Consider the following 20,512-nt stretch of genomic DNA (forward strand, 5'->3'; position numbering starts at 1 on the left):
TGCACCACTGTGGTGGTATTCGACCCTGCCAACACAAGCACGCACCGATCCACCCTTTGCGGGATTGAAGTTTTTACTCTATCATGTGCTTTTGGACTCCATTGTGTGTGAGTTATCGACAGAAAGAAAAAACACTCGTATAATCAGTCTTTAAAATCCATTGGTTGACATAATGAAGTCTTAATTTGATGCAGTCTTTTATTAATAGCTCAGTCGATGATTTGAAGGTAATGCATTTGTGTTCATCTTTGCACTATTAAGACTCTGGGTAGTACTGTTGTTCAGACCTCCCTGTTGGATTCTCCAAGTAAATCCTACTCAGAACTGAGTTGTCTTTGCTGGCCATTAGATATGCTTGTCTCTATAGGAAAAAAGAAAATATAAATCAATATTTAATCAAACGTAACACTATTCTGACTACCAAATATATGTTTTGTATTTGATATATGGAGTACAATTTGAAACTTTTCCACTGTTCACGTCTTGGCGATAATCTTTATTATACATGTCTTAGCATTCGCATTTAAGGCAATGATGTGTTATAACTGATGTTCTTCAGCATGCATTTCTTTGACTTACCTATGTTCAAACAAAATGGGTTGTTTCCACTTTCAGTATGCAAGTTATACTAATCAATCCAGTCTTTAACCAAATATGGTAGCCTTTACTAAAAATATTTGAGAAAAAACTTACCGAAAACCACTCAACAGAATTGGACCAATTTTTTATGCAAAATAAAGTCCGATTTGCCTCTCGTATGTAGACACCATTAATGGAGGATAGTTTGGCACTAATGTTTAGACCCAAATATAGTAAAAAGATTTGACGTTACTGGTTTTTCTGGGAAGCTATCTGTGTCATAGTCCTATCTTTTCTTTTAGGGGTGTCGGGTAGGACTATTATGTCTCATCTCCTTTCTTGGAGACGGGGACTTTATGACAAGAGAGTTCATAGCCTCGTCTTCGTCTCAAGGCAGGAAAGCGGTTGCGGAACTAACTCGCTATTCTCTCTTCATGGAGTTGGCAGCCTCCCTTTGCATCCTCAGAAAAAAAGTTGCTGGAAAAGGCGGGATTGATAGTTTTAGCACGCTCTGTCTGTAGAACCATGGTGCCTTAGTAAAGTCATATATGGTGTTATGGTAGGAAAATTGGCATAGCTGACTCTCCACCAGATGGTAGTAGTTCCCAAGCCCCGTAAGGAGTTGAATGGTAAAGTCTAGGAAGGTGGTATAGTAACCCGATCTCCATTGCCGTGATGCGTCATAAAAACGGGGAGCCCATTCGCCATAGGGATTTAACAGAAATACTGGAAAAGAATTGCTATGGAATTAATCCATTTCCTGGACTGGGTGTCAAAACTCAGTGTACATTTTTCTTTACCTAGTGAGTGGTCACATATATTTGATGACCGTCATCTGGCGCGTTGTCCAGTGACTGGTGGCCGATCCTTGGTGACTTCAAACACTACCAAATGATTGTTAACGACTGCTTAGATGATGTAGACCTTACTGGTAGAGTCTCTGTTCTGCCACGTTCATTGGTGTACTTAGAATGACCTAAGTGTGGCAAGCCCTCGCCCTCCAGGTTTTCAACAGTCTTTCATACCAGGATAGCCACCTGTAAAATTCATGTCCACTGAATGGCTCTCCCCAATTCTTGGAAACTTCTCGCTTGATCTGTAGGTATCATCTCTTTTATGACGTGATCGGTGTTTTATGATGTGTTAGGTGTCTACCACACAGACTGCTTGCGATTCGGGGTCGCAAGCTATAATTGTTCAAAAGAATTGCGTCCAGTTCATCTGCAGTTTCCACCTGGAACACTTTAATTCGTGTCAGTTTGCCCTACCAAGTCCATTATCCTTGTCTGCAGCAACACCTGCGACTACAGATTGTACTATTTGTTTTAGAAGTCGACCACACTACTGTCTGGAAGAGGGGGAATGCAGCAAGACAAAGATGGGGGACTACAGCTTCCCAAATGAGGGCATGGGATGAGGCAGCTACATTAAATATTTCTAGTGATCCAGGAGGGATAAGTGCATCTGCTCGAACAGCAGGGAGGATGGGGCTCTGATGGAGAGTGCAATCTCTTGGTCACTGCTGAGATAGCATGTGGCCATATTCTCCATTGGCACTGAGCTTCAAGTGCTGTAGAGGCCGGTGGTCCCGATTCCATATTTTTCCATAGCTTTCAAGGAGGCTCTATATTTTATATATATGATCGGATAGTATCTCGCTTCTGGGATGCATATTGGTATACTTGTACTTTCTAACTGGGCTTGCCAGGCAGGCAAGTGGGTGGGGAGAGGGGATTCCAAGGCGTACGGTTGCTGCCAATGAATACCAGGCAAAGGAAATGCAAGAGTGCAACAGATGTAATACACAAATACCACAAATGCAGATACCATCAGCTGGAAAATAATGCTTGCATTTTATATCATTAGACATGGAACTAGCACAATCAGACCCCTGGACGGTATAAGTTTTCTCTAAAACTGTTAGAATCCAAGAATAGCAAAATACATTAAAAAAATTCAGTTGAACTTGGTAAGAGGAACTTCATGGCCGCGGAGCTTCATATAAGCGATTGGCCCATGCCAAAGGGGCGGTCAGAAAGGCAATTATTCTTGTGCACATCTCTGCAGAAATGCGAGTTGCTGGCTGGAGAAGCTTTCTATTGTGGTTGAACAATGGCACCTGATGCTATGTAGTTCGTTCGTGCACATGGTCGTTCGGTATTCACCACTGGTGCATCATTTTCTTTTTTGTGGTCCTTCTCCTGCAGCTTCTCCTTCGCTACATGGCCGTTGTCAAGCAGATCCTGCAACTTTGCGAATTGTTTGGGTATACACAATGTGATCACTCGGAGGATTCCACGATATTTCATTTTGGCTACAGCGAACATTTGTGCGGACAATACCTCTAAAAATAATCGCCGAGGAATGTAGCCACGACTCATCGGCCAGTTAACTGTGCAGCCAAACTTCTTTTGGAACACGTGTTCGCACCTGGCAAGAATCGTAGGAGCTCTTTTGTGGCACATACGGTTTCTGGCTTACCTAGATGCACTGTTTGTTGCCGGAATCCAGTAACCCGACACCTGCGAAGCTTTTCTGGTCCTAATGGTGCATGCTGTCATAGATTTCTCATATAGGACAAGACTGAAACATTTTCTTCTGCTGCCAGGCGTCGCCATTCTTCGGAGTCCCTTACATCACTTATTGTCACCAACCGTGTTTCGCGATTTCGTGTAAAAAGTGCGTGTATCTGGCGGGCGGTCTCTACCTCGCACAGCAGATACTGGTAATTCTAAAGAAAACGTCGCCTAACCCAAGATGTGTTTTTGATTCGGGAATGAGCGTGTTTCGAGGGCTGGTGAGATAGAACTGCTCAGGATGATTGCAAACGGTTGGATTTGTTTTCGCATTTACGTCTTTTATATAGCAGAGCAGCAGCCCCATGCAAACCACTATCTAGTCTTTCTGTTGTGGTGTATGCCCATCATGCAACAAATACATCTCACTGGGCTCTGTCTGATACAACCAGGTATTAACCGTGCTTTTTGGACAGGTTCTCCTAATTCTTGGATGTTGGCTGCACCACATTTTCCCCTCTCCCAGACGAGAAACAAGACCTGGGTCATCTAAGACTACTTCAACTGTAGTGTTTATCAATAGGCATGCGAACAGACACCTACTCCAGTGCATCACCTGGATGAAGCAAGGTCTTGCAGAGGTGTTCGTCCGGTCAACCAGCGTAGTCTGCTTTGTGCCAGCAGCCCCTCTCTGAATCATGACTGTCGTTACAAGGAGCAGCATGCTTTCGTGGCCATAAAATTGGGTCTTTCATTATGTGATGGATGGTCTCAGCAATTGTGTCATTTGTATTATTGCCTATGCTGCATTGCAATACGATTGCGATTTTGTGAGCAACTTGTTTCTCCGTGGCAACATTCCAGTCGTACAACAAACACGTCTACCCGTACACACGATGTCTTTTCAGGGCAATTAGTCAAAGACGTTCACGTCGTTGAAGCAGGCAGCACTTCAAGAGGACTAAGTTGTGTGTGGTCCCGGTAACCAGCTAGATTCTTGACACCTAACTTCGGGAACAAGATCATTGACCCCATAACTTCGTAAACAAGATTGTAGATGGCTGGCAATTAAATTTTCTGCTCGAATGTCCATGCCTTGGAATGAAACGTGTACTGCTATCGTAAGATGCAAGGTTTGAGATGTGCCTGTGCAAAACAAGAGATCTATACCCCACGTCCAAAAACGGGTGGTAGCACTGACCAAACTCGAGCTATCGAAAGAACTGAGCGTCAGTAATAAAGGGACCTATACCGCATGCCTCATATGGAGACCGACCAGGGCAAGAGAGAAAGGAGGCCTATATCCCGATGTCAGAAAAAATAGCCAAAAAGTGCAAGTGTTGGCGGACCTATCCAAATCTGTGATGTAGTAAAAATTTGGACCCACCCCGGGTGGTGGTGGTGGGCTGCCCCTTGGCCTCTAGAGTCACTTTTAGAAGTTTCTGTGTTTCAGCATGTTTTTGGGTCCTCCCAGGACAGACAGGATCAGAGCGTGGAGACGCAAATAACGAAAGAGGGCTCGGAATTGCTAAACATTGTGTTTGGTCCCTTACTTACGTTTTCAATCGAGGACAAGTCAGATCTTCTACACCTTTTCAGAGAGTTTGAGGTGAAAAAGCGAATTTTACAACCTAATATTCAGGGAAAAATAAAAACAAGTTCCCGTTGCGTTGAGCGTAACGTATAGAAAGAAATATGACAAGGAAAACACGATGTCATATCTTCATAAATGTACAAGGATAAACTAAGTTGGGTAGGAGACAAAATTGGAATGGAATCGGACGTTGCAATAAGGGTTTTCCATGAATCATGCAATGCCACCGTAACTCACCTTTAGAAACTGTTTGCAGAGCCAAATGTCAAACATATTTCTACAGTTCTAATGGTTGGTGGGTATTCTGAATCTGCAATCCTTCAAGAGATGGTAAGAAAGAGATTTAAAGACAAGACGGTGATAATTCCTTCTGAGCCAGGCTTAGCGGTCTTGAATGGAGCCGTCATATTTTCACACAATCCAAACACTATCGTCGAAGGAATGTGCAGATACACATATAGGTCAACATGCCTAATCCACTTTATTACTGGCGTTCATCCAAGATCCAACGTATGTCAATGATGTCTGCGAAAAAATGTGCGAAGTCTTTCTAAAGTTTGCTGTCATTGGCGACCCTAATAAAGCTGTGCACACATTGCAAAATGACTCCTTTGTAATGTACATATGCATGAATGTCGCTCTCGCTATATTCGTTCCAGATTTTCATGCTTCACAAATATAAGCAAAGCATCTTTAGTGTCTTTCTTATCAGCTGTATTAGATAGTCAGCCGTGGTTAATCACTGGTATTGATATCATTGGTTTCATTCTTGTTTACTTTCAATGACACACTTTAATTTCCCCTCCGTGTTCTTAGACGAAGAGTTTGCGAAACTAGTATGTACATTCCTCGTAATGGACTAATTATACAAGACAAATTCCTGTCTGAATTTGTTCGAGGGGCCCTGAGTGGCCGAGTGGTCTAGAGCGCTCTCCGTTACGGATTACTGACATCTCACCTGTGTCTGCATGGGTTCGAGTCTAGGATTCGGCCAATGTGGATATGTGAGAAAGCTTACCAGTAGTTTCTCGTGGGTCGGTGGTTCTTCCCGGTGTTTTCCCTGGTTCTTCCTCCACCATTAATACTGGTCGCCATGCATAGCTTATCGTGTGCTGAAACATGGTGTTAAACCTCACAACAACAACAACAACAGCATTTGTTCGAGTCTCGGCTTGATTAACGTGGGTATGTGAAAAAGCGCGCCAGTTGCTTCCCGTGGATCGGTGAGTCTTTTCGGGGATTTCCTCCACCAAATATCACCGGCTGCCCAGTATAGTCTATCATGTGCTGAACAAGGGCGTTAAACTCCACAAACCTAAATAATATCAAGTTGAAATTAATGAAAAATAATCGTAACATTGTAATGTCGGTTATATTTTGCTCACAACGCTAGACCTAATTAAAATTTGGTTCCTTTCTATACATTTACTTTCATCTTTGCATGTCAGGATAAAAAAGGGATTCAGTCATGCTTACCGCCTGAGAGAAAATGCTTTCCATCTTTTCACTCTTTCTAAGAATTGTCATTAACAAGAATAACCATATATTACAAAATATAGATCAGCTTCAGGCTCTAGGGCTATAAGCAGCCGATCTCCAGGTATATCTGCCTGAAATTAAATGGCAAACAATTCAGAGGTAAATTACATTAAGAAGTGACTTAATATTTTCTTTTTTTCCGACCACACAAAACCTTGATAATGCTCTGTGTTTTAATTAAGAGTTTAATATTGTTTCTTCTGAGTTTATCTTGGTATAAGCTGTCGGTTGCCGAATCACAGTGCAAGCTGTGTGAGTCGGCGAATGACAGTTAATACCATGTTAAACTCAGAAAAAAACATCCTTTTATATTATCAATTCTTTATAATTGTATTTATTTTTTTATTTTTTAACGATATTTATCAGATGTAGGGCCTTATTTTGGGGGGGGGGGGGGCCCGAGTGGCCGAGTGGTCTAAAGCGCTCTTCGTTACGGATCACTGCCATCTCACCTCTGTCTGCGGCGGTTCGAGTCTAAGATTCAGCCAATGTGAGCATGTGAGAAAGCTTGCCAGTAGCTTCTCGTGGGTCGGTGGTTCTTTCCGGGGTTTTCCGGGTTCTTCCTCCACCATTAATACTGGCCGCCATGTATAGCCCATCGTGCTGAAAAATGGCGTTAAACCCCACAACAACAACAACAACAATTATTTTGAGGGTGTCTGCTACGTAGCTATTTATAGAACTCTTGTTGAGGGCGTCTGCTACGTAGCTATTTATAGAACTCTTGTTGAGGGTGTCTGCTACGTAGCTGTTTAAATACTATGGGATTCTTCATCTGTAACATAATAGCTACGTCAACAACAAATAATTCTACCAATAGCAGGCGATCTAAGGTTTGAACAATCCACATCTTGTGTTAATATTTTATCTAAATTAGCATATGTGATCTGAGTAGAACTTCAATATTGAAGGCAAAGGATGTGTTATGTTTTTACATGACTTTTAGATTTGATGCTCTCATGAGTTCATTGTGGCTTGGAGGAATCCTAAGGTTATTTTCTAGACGTGTGAGTAACCAATTTTCGTTTCTTTACATTTATTTTCATGTTCATTAAGTTAGACTGCCTTGATAGGCTACTTACAAATGAAACTGAGACTATCTGTTATAGTCGTGTGGTTCAATAGTGGAACAGTGCAAGACATCGGCCCTAACAGTCATAATGGGGGAGTAGCGGGGTTTTTCTCCCACCCACCCCCACATCAGAACTATTAGGTTCGGTGTCTTACATTGTAGGACTCTTGAGTCCAATTGTTATGTTTGTTTCTTACCCCACCTCCTTCCAATCCCAATATACATTTACCTATACTTTTAAATTCATTTGTAACGAACCTCGTTGAAAGTGATGTACAACATAGCGGCAATGTTTTTCTTGTCAGATTTTGAATTTCCCCAGCTTTTTATCAAATCTAGATATAGAAAGAAATATTTATCATCAGAAACAAACCACACATTCTTTTAAATTGATTTTTTCAGATCAGTTTATTCAGTTTTCTAAATAATATAATCTATTGGGTTTTAAAGGCATGCAGTGTGTATGCCTTCCGATTCAGTATTTACATTAGTTACTTTGCACGTGACTCTATTTATAGAATGTAGTAGAAAGTAATTCTCCGTACAGTTTATAACGAAATAAACGCAACTGGGAGTGATCATGGTCATGTTCTGACCTGTCGAAACCTTACCGTACCTATATCAACTGATTCAACTCCAGTTATATAAGACTCGGATATTCAAATATTGAAGCTAAGTTATGTATTTATTGGATTCTTATACAGATGAAGGGGAAATATCTTGAGTGCCAACAATAGATGTATTACTAGAATGAATTGTAAGGAATAGGCACGAAGATGATATGATCGTTTTGGGTTCAGTTTTATTGGAATATATACCAATAGTTTACCACTGTTATGTAATAACAAATAACAAGAGACGTTCTGATAAATTGTTTGTGTAATGAAACTAACAACGGAATGGCGTTTAAAATTCATTCCTACCTTTTCAGCTGCTTCCCTCATGAACTGCTTGGCAGCGTCATTCCAGATGGCAGGAACTGTTAAGACCCATCTTATGTCAGTCCTCTCTATACCTGAGATGCGATCTTGGCAGGTCTTAAACAAATGGTCTACTAGATATTTAAGACACGAGGCAAATACAAACATTGCCGACGGTGTCATTTCACCATCAGCCTCCAGGTCAAAGTTTCTTTGGAGAGTATGATAACGAGAATATAAATTTAGAACAACTGAAAATGAAGCCAGTTATTTTTTTTATATATAAATTTCTATATTTACATTCTTAACTCCGAAAACCCTGGGGATACGTATAATTATTAAGTATGTTTCCGTAATGAATTCTTTAAAAAACATTAACTGATACATGAAAACCTTTGAAAGAAATATGAAGTTTAACAATTTAGTTACGTAATTTAAACAATTCCCGACTGTTGATACAAAACAATTATATTACCGCATAAATGATGTTATAATATCAACTAATATGGCTTGAAATTCTGTGATTTTGATTTTTTTTTTTTTTTTTTTTTTTTTTTTTGTTGCTTGGTGAAGGCTAGTTCTTCTGAAATTCAGTAATGTTATTGGCTGACTCTTTGAACTTCGCTCATTCTTCATTATCCTTTAGCCATAGTTTCACATAAGTCGAAGTTTTATTATTTTGTTGTGTCTGTAAAATTGTAAATACCTTTTATTGCTTATATGAAGAAAAAAGTTATTTCATGGGTTAGAATGGAAGCGCCATACTTATTTCATGGGTTAGAATGGAAGCGCCATACTTAAGCTAAATCACTGTTAAATAGAGATTCGTTTCTGGAGAACGAAAGTTGTCGTTTCAAGAGTCTTAGGTACATACCACGTTGTCACAGAGTGTCATTTTAAACCTTCGGAAGTAATATAAATCGTGTGCTTTACCATCTGCGGCCACGTCTACATTTTTCCTCTCTGCTTCATAACCGAGGGCGTGGAATTTCTTGCTCAAATCGAAGAGGACACATGTTGAGGCCTTCAGGGACACAAGGGCTCGTGACCAAGCATTCCATGTGTTTGTAGATATTTTACACGGAACATTCTCATACTCGTTCCGGAAATAAAAAGCGTAGCCGGAATACGTGGTTCCAAAGTCTGTGGCTGCCACAAGAAGATATGGTCTGATGTATATCACCATCTTGACCCGTTCTCTTCAGAGGCTGGGGATTATTCTTGGTTAGATGATCCGCAACATAAATGTGAGCAATGATTAACGTCTTTTTTCTTTCCATAGCCTGTAAAATACATGTCAGCAATGACTCACGTTATTGTCTTGAATGGATACTTGAAGACTTATCATAATGACAGTTATTCACAGAATTTAAGAACAATCAAATTAATTAAGCGATCGAACTTTCTTCTGTAAAACAAAATTGGCAATTTCTATTCATTTATATCTGTAGGATAGACATTCTAATATAATAAACCATTAACTTTTCTTTAAATAGAACTGATGTTAAATATTTTGAGCATCATTAAAGATCCAATGTATATATGTGTAGGCCTGATGACATAATTAAATCAATTACAATTATGCATGAATCTGTTGGCCTGATGACATAATTAAATCAACTACAATTATGTATGTATGTGTAGGCCTGATGACATAATTAAATCAACTACAATTATGCATGAATGTGTAGGCCTGATAACATAATTAAATCAACTACAATTATGTATGTAGGTGTAGGCCTGATGACATAATTAAATCAACTACAATTATGCATGTATGTGTAGGCCTGATGACATAATTAAATCAACTACAATTATTTTATAAACAATAAGTTTCTGAAAGCAACGATTTCCTCGCCACACTACAGTTATTTGTAATTTCATGTTGGGCCAACACATATGTATACGTCAGAAGGTGAGGTGATTGCAAATTACATTTTATTGCTGTTAACTCTGGATCAGGTATTTACCCAGGACATTTTGTGTCGATCGTATTGGTTGGAAATGTAGGAAAAACCCAAGTAAGCCACAATGGCATATTCTTCAACGGTGTTTAATGCTTGTAAGAATTAATTTATGTATAAATTTTGATGTATACATGATAGTAGTGAAGTGGGCCTCCCTAGCCTCAAGGGAAATTAGCATTAAAAAAAGACCTGGGCCACTCTAGCCTCAATGGGAAATTTAACATTACGGAAACCCCTGGGCCACTCTACCCTCAAGGGGAATTTAACATGGGAAAAAGTCTTGGGCCACTCTAGCGTCAAGGGAATTGAACATGGGGAAAAAGTCTTGGACCACTCTAGCCTCAAGGGGAATTTAACATGGAAAAAAAAATCTTGGGACTGTTGAGCGACAAGGGAAAATGGAACAGGGTCGGGACCCTATTTTAATAAGGTCCCGACCTGATGGGTCTATGGAAATGGAACATACGAAAATTGAAACAGGGAGGGGTCTCTATTTTTTTTTTAAACAAAAAAAAATAAAAAAAAAATAAAAAGGGGTAGGCAATGAAAGTCAAGATCTTTTCGAGACCTATGAATGGCTCTGAAAAGGGCCTTTGGTTTTATGTTAATATATCCTTAATATTATATCGTGGATAAACACCCATGTATCTATTTATAGCTATAATCAGCTTAAATTCCTATGAAATCTCACTATCTATTTATACTACAACTTGTGGGTTATTCCTTTGGAAAATCCCACTATCTTTTTATAGCCTCAGCTTGAGTGACGTTCCTGTTTATGAACTCTAATACATATGTATAGCTACAACCTGTGGAAATCCCCAAGTCCATATTTATAGTCTCAAAATTTCCAGCGTCAGTGACGTCACTGTACTGAACACTAGGGGACAAATGACAACAGTGTTGCAAGTGGCTGACCTGAATACGCACTACTGTAGGTAGGTAGGTAGAGTGTATTTGATAGGGATAAAGTGAGTTTTATAGAAACAAACAGAGACCAACACACACACACACACACACACACACACACACACACACAACGTACGCGCGCAGACATACGCACACACACACACACAGAGGAAAGAGGAAAAAAACAAAACAAAACATACTATCCATACAAACGTACGTGAACGCATACAAACCCCAAATATACTATCCACACAACGTCGCTAACGCATAAAAACCCAAATATACTATCCACACAACGTCGCTAACGCGTACAAACCCCAAATATACTATCCACACAACGTCACTAACGCGTACAAACCCCAAATATATTATCCACACAACGTCGCTAACGCATAAAACCCCCGAATATACTATCCACACAACGTTGCTAACGCATACAAACACCAAATATACTATCCACACTCGGGAGGAAGAAGAAAAAAACAAACAAATATACGATCTACACAACGTACGCGAACACACACACACACACACACACACACACACAGAGGGAAGAGGAAAAAACAAACCCCAAATGTACTATAAACACAGAAGGGAGATAATACAAACCCCAAATAAACTATCCACACAAACGTACGTGAACGCATACAAACCCCAAATATACTATCCACACAAACGTACGCAAACGCATACAAACCCCAAAATATACTATCCATACAAACGTACGCGAACGCATACAAACCCCAAATATACTTTCCATACAAACGTACCCGAACGCATACAAACCCCAAATATACTATCCACACAACGTCGCTAACGCGGACAAACCCCAAATATACAATCTACACTCGGGAGGAAGAAGAAAAAAACAACCAAATATACGATCTACACAACGTACGCGAATACACCCACACACAGAGACACGCGCGCACACACACACACACACACACACACACACACACACACACAGAGGGAAGAGGAAAAAAACAAACCCCAAATATACTATCCACACAGAAGGGAGATAATACAAACCCCAAATATACTATCTACACATGGAAGAAGAAGAATACAAATCCCATACCTACTATCCACACGGAGGTGAGATGTAAATAAAATAAACCCCATATCTACAATCTACGCAGAGGGAAGAAATAAATAACCCAATATACACTATCCTCAATGAGGGAAGAGGAAAAAGCCATAATATACTAACCACACAGAGGGAAGAAGAAAACTATTATACACTATCCACGCGGAGTGAAGAAATAACCCTTTATATATACTATCAACATAGAATGAAGAAAATAGCCCATTATATTCCATCAACACAGTTAAGAAGAAAAAGTTTTTTGAAAGCACCTAAGCCCTCACCTGCAATGACTAACTCTGCCAAGCACCTACACCCCACCCCACCCCCAACACTACAAAACCCATTTAACCCGTTATTTTATGGCATCAGTGTGTGATTTAGGAAACATCAAGACACAAAATGATGGATGAATAGACTGACTATTGTTTACCGACTTGCATGCCTAAAGAGCGCGCGTGAAGGAAAACATCCTTTCATTTCAATTCTAACTAAAACATGTTCCAGAGGGATAGAGATAGGTGAAAGAGCACAATTTCATAAAGTATGAGTAAAAAACAAATCACGCCATCCTTATTATAGAATGTCAAGACTAAGAGACACTTACGTTTTCTTTCTGGTCTATTCTCTTTTAGAAGGTAGTATGAAATTTCACATCAGGGTCAACGCATCGGCTCACATTGTCAATTTTTCCATTTCCATGTCTTTACTGGCACAAGTTCTTCATCATCTTCAATTTCTTCTTCTTCTGAATCCCTCTTCTCTGTTTCATTTTGTTTCTGTTTCTTCTCTTTTCTCGTAGGGCACTCTGAATCCCAGTGTCCTTTCTCCTGACAACGATATTAGGTATCTTGACTTTTGTCTCTCTTTCTTAGACGAAGCAGGTATTCTGGAGACAAATACCCATTTACCTTTGCAGATATAGCAAACTTCATTAGCACTTACAAACTTTCGTATGACTCTCATCAAATCAACGACCAAAAGAGTAAGTTTTGTTGCCACTTTCGCATGTGAATTATGCTTTCGTATGACTTTTAGCAAATATTTGACCAGCAGGTCGATCTGTGCTGACTCTTCCATCTTCTTGATCGTTTGAGAGTGGAATGAATACTCTGACGCTAAGACACTCTCCCAATATACAGGGACCTGCTGCGTATGAAACCTAGTCAAATGTAATTTGCAATAAGATGAAAAGGTTTCATTGAGAAAGTAAAAGGCAATGATGTACCGTATCGCCTCACACAAAACCTGAAGTGTTAGTTCAAATCCGTGTCAGCGATTTCGAAGACGACATAACTGAGCTTTAATCAATGCTCTCCATTTATGCCACAAAACCACGATTTTGATTCACGCAAAAGAAATTTCGTTCGGTCCATAAAAAATAGTATCACATCTTGGAAACGCAAAAACGAACTTCCAGAAAACTGAGAAATGAGTTCAAGTAGTGCGTAAAACTTAGTCAAATTAAATTTTTATAGTCAAGACGAAACGATCTCTTTTCGAAGAAGAAAGCAGACACCAAGCGACAATGGCGATCCGTGTCACACAACACTTTTCAAAATGTATATTATCAGAGGTTTGTTCTAGCGATCTGCACGGTTAAATTAAATGTTGATGTATTTTGCAATAAGACGGACACAATTTCCATGGGATCGCCCATGGTACGATTGTTCGTGCATTAGTTTAATTTTTTTAAATATTTTTTTTTATATAAATCGCCTATAGGATAGACCCAGTAAAGCATGGCCATTCTCGTCATTGTCTGAATAGCTACTCAAGTCAATTCGAAGTGAACGCGATAAGAAAATAAGTATAGCCAATGAAATGGCTTACAACGGGTGATGCATTGTTTTGTTCTAGGACTGTGTGGCATAATAACCCCTATGTTTTTCCGTTGTTACTATTACAGTGCAGACAGACTGAAATGTGAACTTACAAGCCCTCTTTGTGTGTGTTGTACCATTTCTTCTTACCACATCAAAATACTGAGCGTCACAGTATTGGTTCGCGTTTTCAAGCTGACCATTTTTTTATATCTCACTTAAACATTTTAACATAAACACTCACACTCACATCGGTAGAGTCAGAACAGACGTGTTACAGTATTGAGGTGCATGTTATCTTTTTTTTTCTTCTTCAAACTAATAAATTTGGGGTTTGTATGAAGTAAAGAACCGAAAGTACAGTGAACCTCAAGGATGATGACCCAATCTGTCTGTCTATTGATGCGTGTATTTACTTAAGAAGAAATATGACCTCTAAAACACAAAGAGATACGGCAAGCATGATTAGAATGAACACAACGATGTTTTCCTTCACGCCCGTGTAATTTAGAGTTTCAATCGTCTTTGAAGACAAACTTGGTCACCTTTTGTAGGGCTTGAAATAATAAAAAAACTGAAAAATCTTAAGCACTTTGCTATTGATAATTTCATCAACAGACTAAACAACATAAATACCGTTACAACAATAGAAAGCCTTAAATCTTCTATCAAAAAGAAATGCATCAAAAAAATTAAAGATTAACGATAACTAACCAATGAAACCGAATTTAACAAAGGCAATGACAAGTGAAGAAATGCCTCTCACTTTGGAATGGTAGGCGAATGTACTCTGTCATGCACCATCAACTTGAAAAAAATTATAAACAGAGAGAAACCTGAATTCAAAATTCAGTTGTTTTTTCTTCAAAATTGTTTCGTTTCTTTTTTCTTTTTTTGGAACAAATCTAAGCACTAATATAGAGTGGAAAAGGGAAAATGCACATACAAGCTTTGATATTTCTGAAAAAAATGAGGGGATATTCCTAACGTTCATAACCACCTATATATGCTTGGACTTGCCTGTGACTTATCCACAAAACAAGATGTACATATTTCTGGTCAAGCTGCAAGTGTGTGCGTGTTTTTGAAAATGGTAAAAATTGGATATACAATTTTCTCGTGACACTTATAAAGTGAAGAGTCTGTGCAAGTGTCAAAAGCCAAAGTCATATAAGTTTTGTATTTTGTACGGCTTGTAAAGATTTCCACTTTAGAAAATGTGAAGTATCACAAGTTATTATCACAAACAGAAGTGGAACATAGGGGCTTGCAAGAAAGAAAATAACCCAGACAGTTGGTGTCATCAAGAGTGCTAGAGACGGTACCCGAACTTGCTTGCTTGCTTACTTGAATTAAAGTGATTTTCGCTCTAATGGAGCATGTATCACTGGTTTAATAACGCACCGCGTGATTTTTAATTACTCCTGGGGAAGGAAAGAGAGCCTCATCCCCCAGGCTTTTATGTACTCACAGACTATTTTTAAATTTAGCCACTCAGGTGTAGGACTAACTAGTCCTTAACAACCTGACTGAAAGGCTTTAAACATGAGTGGGAATTGTCTCACCACACACTCATTTTTCTGTCCGAGCGTGGTAAAGGAGGAAAAAGGTGCTCAGCAAGACAGCCATGGATGTTAAGTACTCACCAAAACGCTAGCCCGTACTTATTTCATATCAAGTCCCGTTTTTGCTAATGGACAATAAAAAGTACCAATAATGTGTTAACTACCTGTGCAAGTAGTTCAAATCTAACGAGTCTGTTAAATTTCCTACTTCCTAACATATCTGTCTAATATTAGTACTTAGTGTACATAAAAATAGCCATACTGATCTTATTTAAATTATTATGTCTAAGCGACATATACCAGTTTGGTCACTGTTAGGTTTAAAAAGTTAAGTTTGTTGCGGTGTTCCAATGGGTCAAGTTTGTTTCGAGAATAGTTTAGTCAAGGAGGGATACCAAGCCAAATATGGTTCCCTATTTAATAAAAAGCAATCTTTTGGAGCCCTAAAAAAGGCTGTTTTTCTGTTAGAAGGTAACACGTCTCTCTTTTGCTTTCACGTTCTTTCCCGCACTCCTAGTCTCATGATTCTTGATATCAGGAAATGCGTAGCCATGATGGGCGGCAATGTAAGCAGCGGCTTCTACAAGTTGACTGAGGGGGTATCCAGTGTAGGCTTGTCTGTAGAATTGGGGAAGAACTCTGACCCCTAATCCCCATTGAGAAGGTCTTGGTTTAAGGGTGTCTAGAGATTTGTAGGCAACGTATTGTATGGCTCTAATAAACTGCCCTGCTTTGTTGACGTCATACAATGCTTGATCTAGCCCCATTTCGGTGTACTTCTCAACGAGGGTCAGCGTCCCCCTCCTCCTCCTCAACCGCCTCAATTTCCTCTTCTGGTTCTGATACTAATTGTTCAGTTGAGGTAGATAGTTTCAAATCCGCTGCTATGGTGTCTGTCGCTGTTATTGTTGTTGTGGTTGTTCTTTCAGCTGAGATTGCCTGTAGTATCAAAGTGAGAAAAGAACGTAGTGCCTCCGATAATTACATTTGAGTTTGCCATACCGTTTGTCTAACATAATTGGCCCTTTGTTTTGCCACCACTCTTTCCGAGGCGGGTTGTTTGTTAGGTATAGTCGTCTGTTGACTAGATGTTATTTGTGTTCTCGAGGTGAGTGGAGTGCTAACTGGCTAGGTCTGCATTTCTTGTTCCCGCTGCTGTTGCATATATTTCTTCCCTCCACACCGAGTTCTGGGCCTAATTCTTTTAATTTCGTTGTACCCGAACTTACATTATCCATATTATCACCAACAAAATAAAAACGCACAGACCTAAAAGAAACACTCACTCACTTTTTACAGAACATTACTATTTTTAAAATTTTGATAAGCGACGGAAACGAAGGACTTGGAGTTACACTTTCAAACCAAGATAAAGAAATCATGTGCTGATAGACTCACTTCTGTATTTTTTCTTCTAACTGACTAACATATCATAGGCAATGGAATGTTATTTCTTTTCGAGAGTATGGGGTAGCCCTGAAATTTTTTTGGTGGGGAACTTGAAGCTATGGCGATCGCTTAGGTTATAAAATGGCGGCCTCCTCTGACGACAGGCTTTCTCACAGGATAAGGTCTGCTTCTTCGGAAAGAGAAGAAGAACTCTTTGGTGTCGATACAACTGTTGACAAAGCCTCTGTCAGGTTCATGCTGCTGCTGCTGTTGCTGCTCTCTCTGCTATTTATGAAGTCTGTACTTCTCCGTCCATTCTTCTTTCTCCTTCTTGAATTCCTCCTTGAAGAGCTGTTCTTTCAGGTCTTCAGTGACTTTCAACATTATGATATTGTCTATCTCTTCAGGTCTCGGTATCAGACTTGTCATGACCCTATGCAAATTCACATAGGCTTCGTTCAACTTGGCTAATCTTGAGCACATTTTCGTAGGAAGATGAGTCGAGAATTGCTGGGCAGACTGGAGACTGACCCGTTTTTATGGTCGAAACGCGGACGTGAAGGAAAACATTCCTACACGGGTTTCGAGTCGAACCGTTCAAATAGTGTTATGGGAGGATAGAGAGAAGTCAAAGAGCATGAATCAGGATACCTATAGTTAAACAAACAACAAAGGCATTTTTTTCTTCAAAACACATTTTTATTCAAAATTACTTAATACTAACAAACAACTCTAACATTTTTAACAATAATCCAACAATATAACATCAAACATTTTTTTCAAATCACAAACATTTTTTTTTTCAACTAACACATTATTTTGGACAGGGCTGACAACGTTGTGAATGAAATTGTGATTTCCACTGTTGGAAGTCATTAGGCCATTGATGGACACTACGTTTCCTAGTTAGAGACAAAAGATAAGCATACTGGTCACAAAACCATCGATGTACTTTCTCATCGTTTCTAGAAGAATGACGATCAAAATAAGTCACTAAATGTTCTAAAGAATAGCCCAGACTACGATGATGCAGAAAATGCACACAATATTGTCCACACACCAAGGAATATGTGCCTTGTTATTTCACATTATTGAATCGTGTGGTCTGAGCATTTCTTCTCATAAAGTCAATGATATCGTCTTCCAAAGGGGGCAATCCATACAAATCGAAATATTCCACACATCCTTCTTGAGGAAAGTAGACGGCTACCCAGTGGGTTCCTGGGAGATGAGGGAGTTCATCTTCAACACAGACGACAGGATTCCAAGAAGCAGTGTACGAACTGTGGTTCAAAAGGTAATAAAGTTCCCAGGTATCCCTGTTTTGTGTGGGTTTTTTCTTCACAGGTAATGATAAGTGATCAATTCGATCCTGACTTTTTGCTTGAAAATGTCTGACAAGTAACCGTTTCTTCGCCTTGTCTCCCAACTCTGATCCAAGAGAGCTTCGATGCGATGGATCTCTTGAGTTGTTAATGGAGGACAATAATGTACACGCAAGCCTTTATACCACTGTTGTAACACGTCTTCTTCCGAGATGAGACTCCAAGCTTCGTCCAGATATTCGTCCAATTTTTCTTCTTGACTCAGCATCAGGCATTTTGTCGTGTTGAATTTGACTGGGATGATCGTTATGACATCCATAGCAATCTTTCTTGATCAATTCCTTAATTTTTTTCTGTCAAGACTATAGCATAACAGGAAACTAAATGTGATTCTTGTTCTGGCCATCTAGACTTCATCATAATGACTTCTTCGTCTTTGTCTTGGGGTTCTCCTTCCTCAGGATCTTCACATTCCATGTTCAAAGAATCCCTACTACATAAACATTGATAAAAGTCTTCCATGACTTCTAATAGTCTAGAATGACCTCTCTCAAACTGTTGGTTTATATCGTATTGTCAAATTCAGCATACAGGATGACGTTCACCGTATTATCTGCGCGTAGATTTTCTGCAAACTGAAATTCCACACGCATCTGGCCGGATTTTATAGGGTGAAAATGTCCCTCGTCGCTGTCTTGACTTACAATTCGTTAGAGAACCGTTTTCGAAAATGGAGTTTCACTGTAACTTTCCCTTTGGAGAATGGAATATTTTGTCCCAGATCTCCTTTTATAGCAATGTTGACAGTGTCTAAATACGACTTACTGACGGGCAAATAGTGAGGATGTACAAATTCACGGTGTACGTGATAGGTGTTTGCACCTTCCTGGTCATTGTTTGTGGTACTATCCACTTTGAAAGGAATGACACGCAGTAACGGCACAGAGGTGTGTCCCACAACGTTGTACTCCACCACATCGGAATACACAAAGATCAAATTAAGTCCTTGGTTCAGTTCTACCGGGTTTCCAAAAGCTCTGTAAAAATCCATATTACTGTTGATCTTGGGGCTCAAATTGTTTGCGACCATTTCTGCATGTTCACCCAAAATTTCAAACAAACTACCATTGAACCTGAGGGACAGTGTGTCCGTATCTTGAAATTTGATCATGAGACGATGAGCCACTTTATGATACTCAATCTTCACACTTTTTTTGGCTCTGTTCAGTGCTTTGCCAAAGGCTAAGTTGAACCTCTCCGCAATAGTGTCCACCAAATGTTCACCACTAAAATAATAACCTGAAGGAATTTTCAAGGTGTAGATAATAAGGCTGGATTGTTGGCTGGTCTTGTGTCTCCTAAAAACCCGATTTTATTCATTTCTTCCTCCAATTGGGCATTCAGGATTTCCACCTCGAAAGTGTTTTGCTTTTCGGTGAAGTTTTTGATTTGTGTTGGGTGAATGATTTCCACTAAAGCCACTTCCCAATGGGCTTCGTGATCTAACTGGATGGTCTGAGGTAATTTGACCGTGTAGCAGCACAACGTGTTCTTGGGAAACACCTCCATGGAACTCTCACTGGGTAAGGTTAAGTAAAATTGGCTGTTATTGCTCATAATTCCAGAGTTTTGTGGTTCTCCGAGGTGTTACTGGAAGTCAGAGGAGTGTCTCCGCCCAAAATGGGGTTGTTGTTGGAGTGGTGACTGGCACTGACACTGGACACAAGGTTCCCGTTGTTCCCGTTCGAGGAGAATTTCAGGGAGGGATTAGGAAGCAGGTAACCGATGCAACTGCTCAATACAATGGTCCACAATTGTTTGTCTCCTTGTTGCAAACTCAGATTGGCAATGGCTGCACCGATGACACAATACACCACGAAGGTTTGGCAGAAAAAGACGATTTGCGTTTTAGGCACACGTTCTCCATACCACACCCACAAGGATTGTTTATGTAAATCTTGCAGAGAAGAATTGGGTGAAGGAGTGATCGCAGTAGCTGAATCTGTGTGAAAGGGAATGATGGTCACTTCTTTTTATAGTCGATGACGTGCGAAGCGTCGATCCAAGAATGAAAACTGGGCGGATATCCTTTCCAACGTACTTTGACTTCTTTGACACGTCGTTTGCCCACTTTACGGTTTCTGCGTTTGACAATGCCTTTGATGTCGTACACGTCGTCTTTTTTGGTGACACGACTTGATTTGAAATAAGTACGGGCTAGCGTTTT

At 39.7% G+C, this 20,512-nt stretch overlaps 1 protein-coding gene across 1 annotated transcript; it reads right to left on the reverse strand.

The window, feature by feature from the left end:
* Window positions 1-256: 256 nt before the first annotated feature.
* LOC149797930 (heat shock 70 kDa protein 12A-like) lies at window positions 257-9,406 on the reverse strand. The gene is made up of 4 exons (XM_089960817.1): window positions 9,154-9,406; window positions 8,224-8,471; window positions 6,240-6,299; window positions 257-361 (listed from the first exon to the last, which is right to left on the reverse strand). Exons 1-4 carry the CDS (start codon window positions 9,404-9,406, stop codon window positions 257-259), a joined length of 666 nt encoding a protein of 221 aa, XP_089816943.1.
* Window positions 9,407-20,512: the final 11,106 nt, after the last annotated feature.

Source organism: Sinohyriopsis cumingii, chromosome 6, assembly GCF_028554795.1.
Source record: "Sinohyriopsis cumingii isolate HCF-2022 chromosome 6, ASM2855479v2, whole genome shotgun sequence".
Classification (NCBI taxonomy): Eukaryota; Metazoa; Mollusca; class Bivalvia; order Unionida; family Unionidae; genus Sinohyriopsis; species Sinohyriopsis cumingii.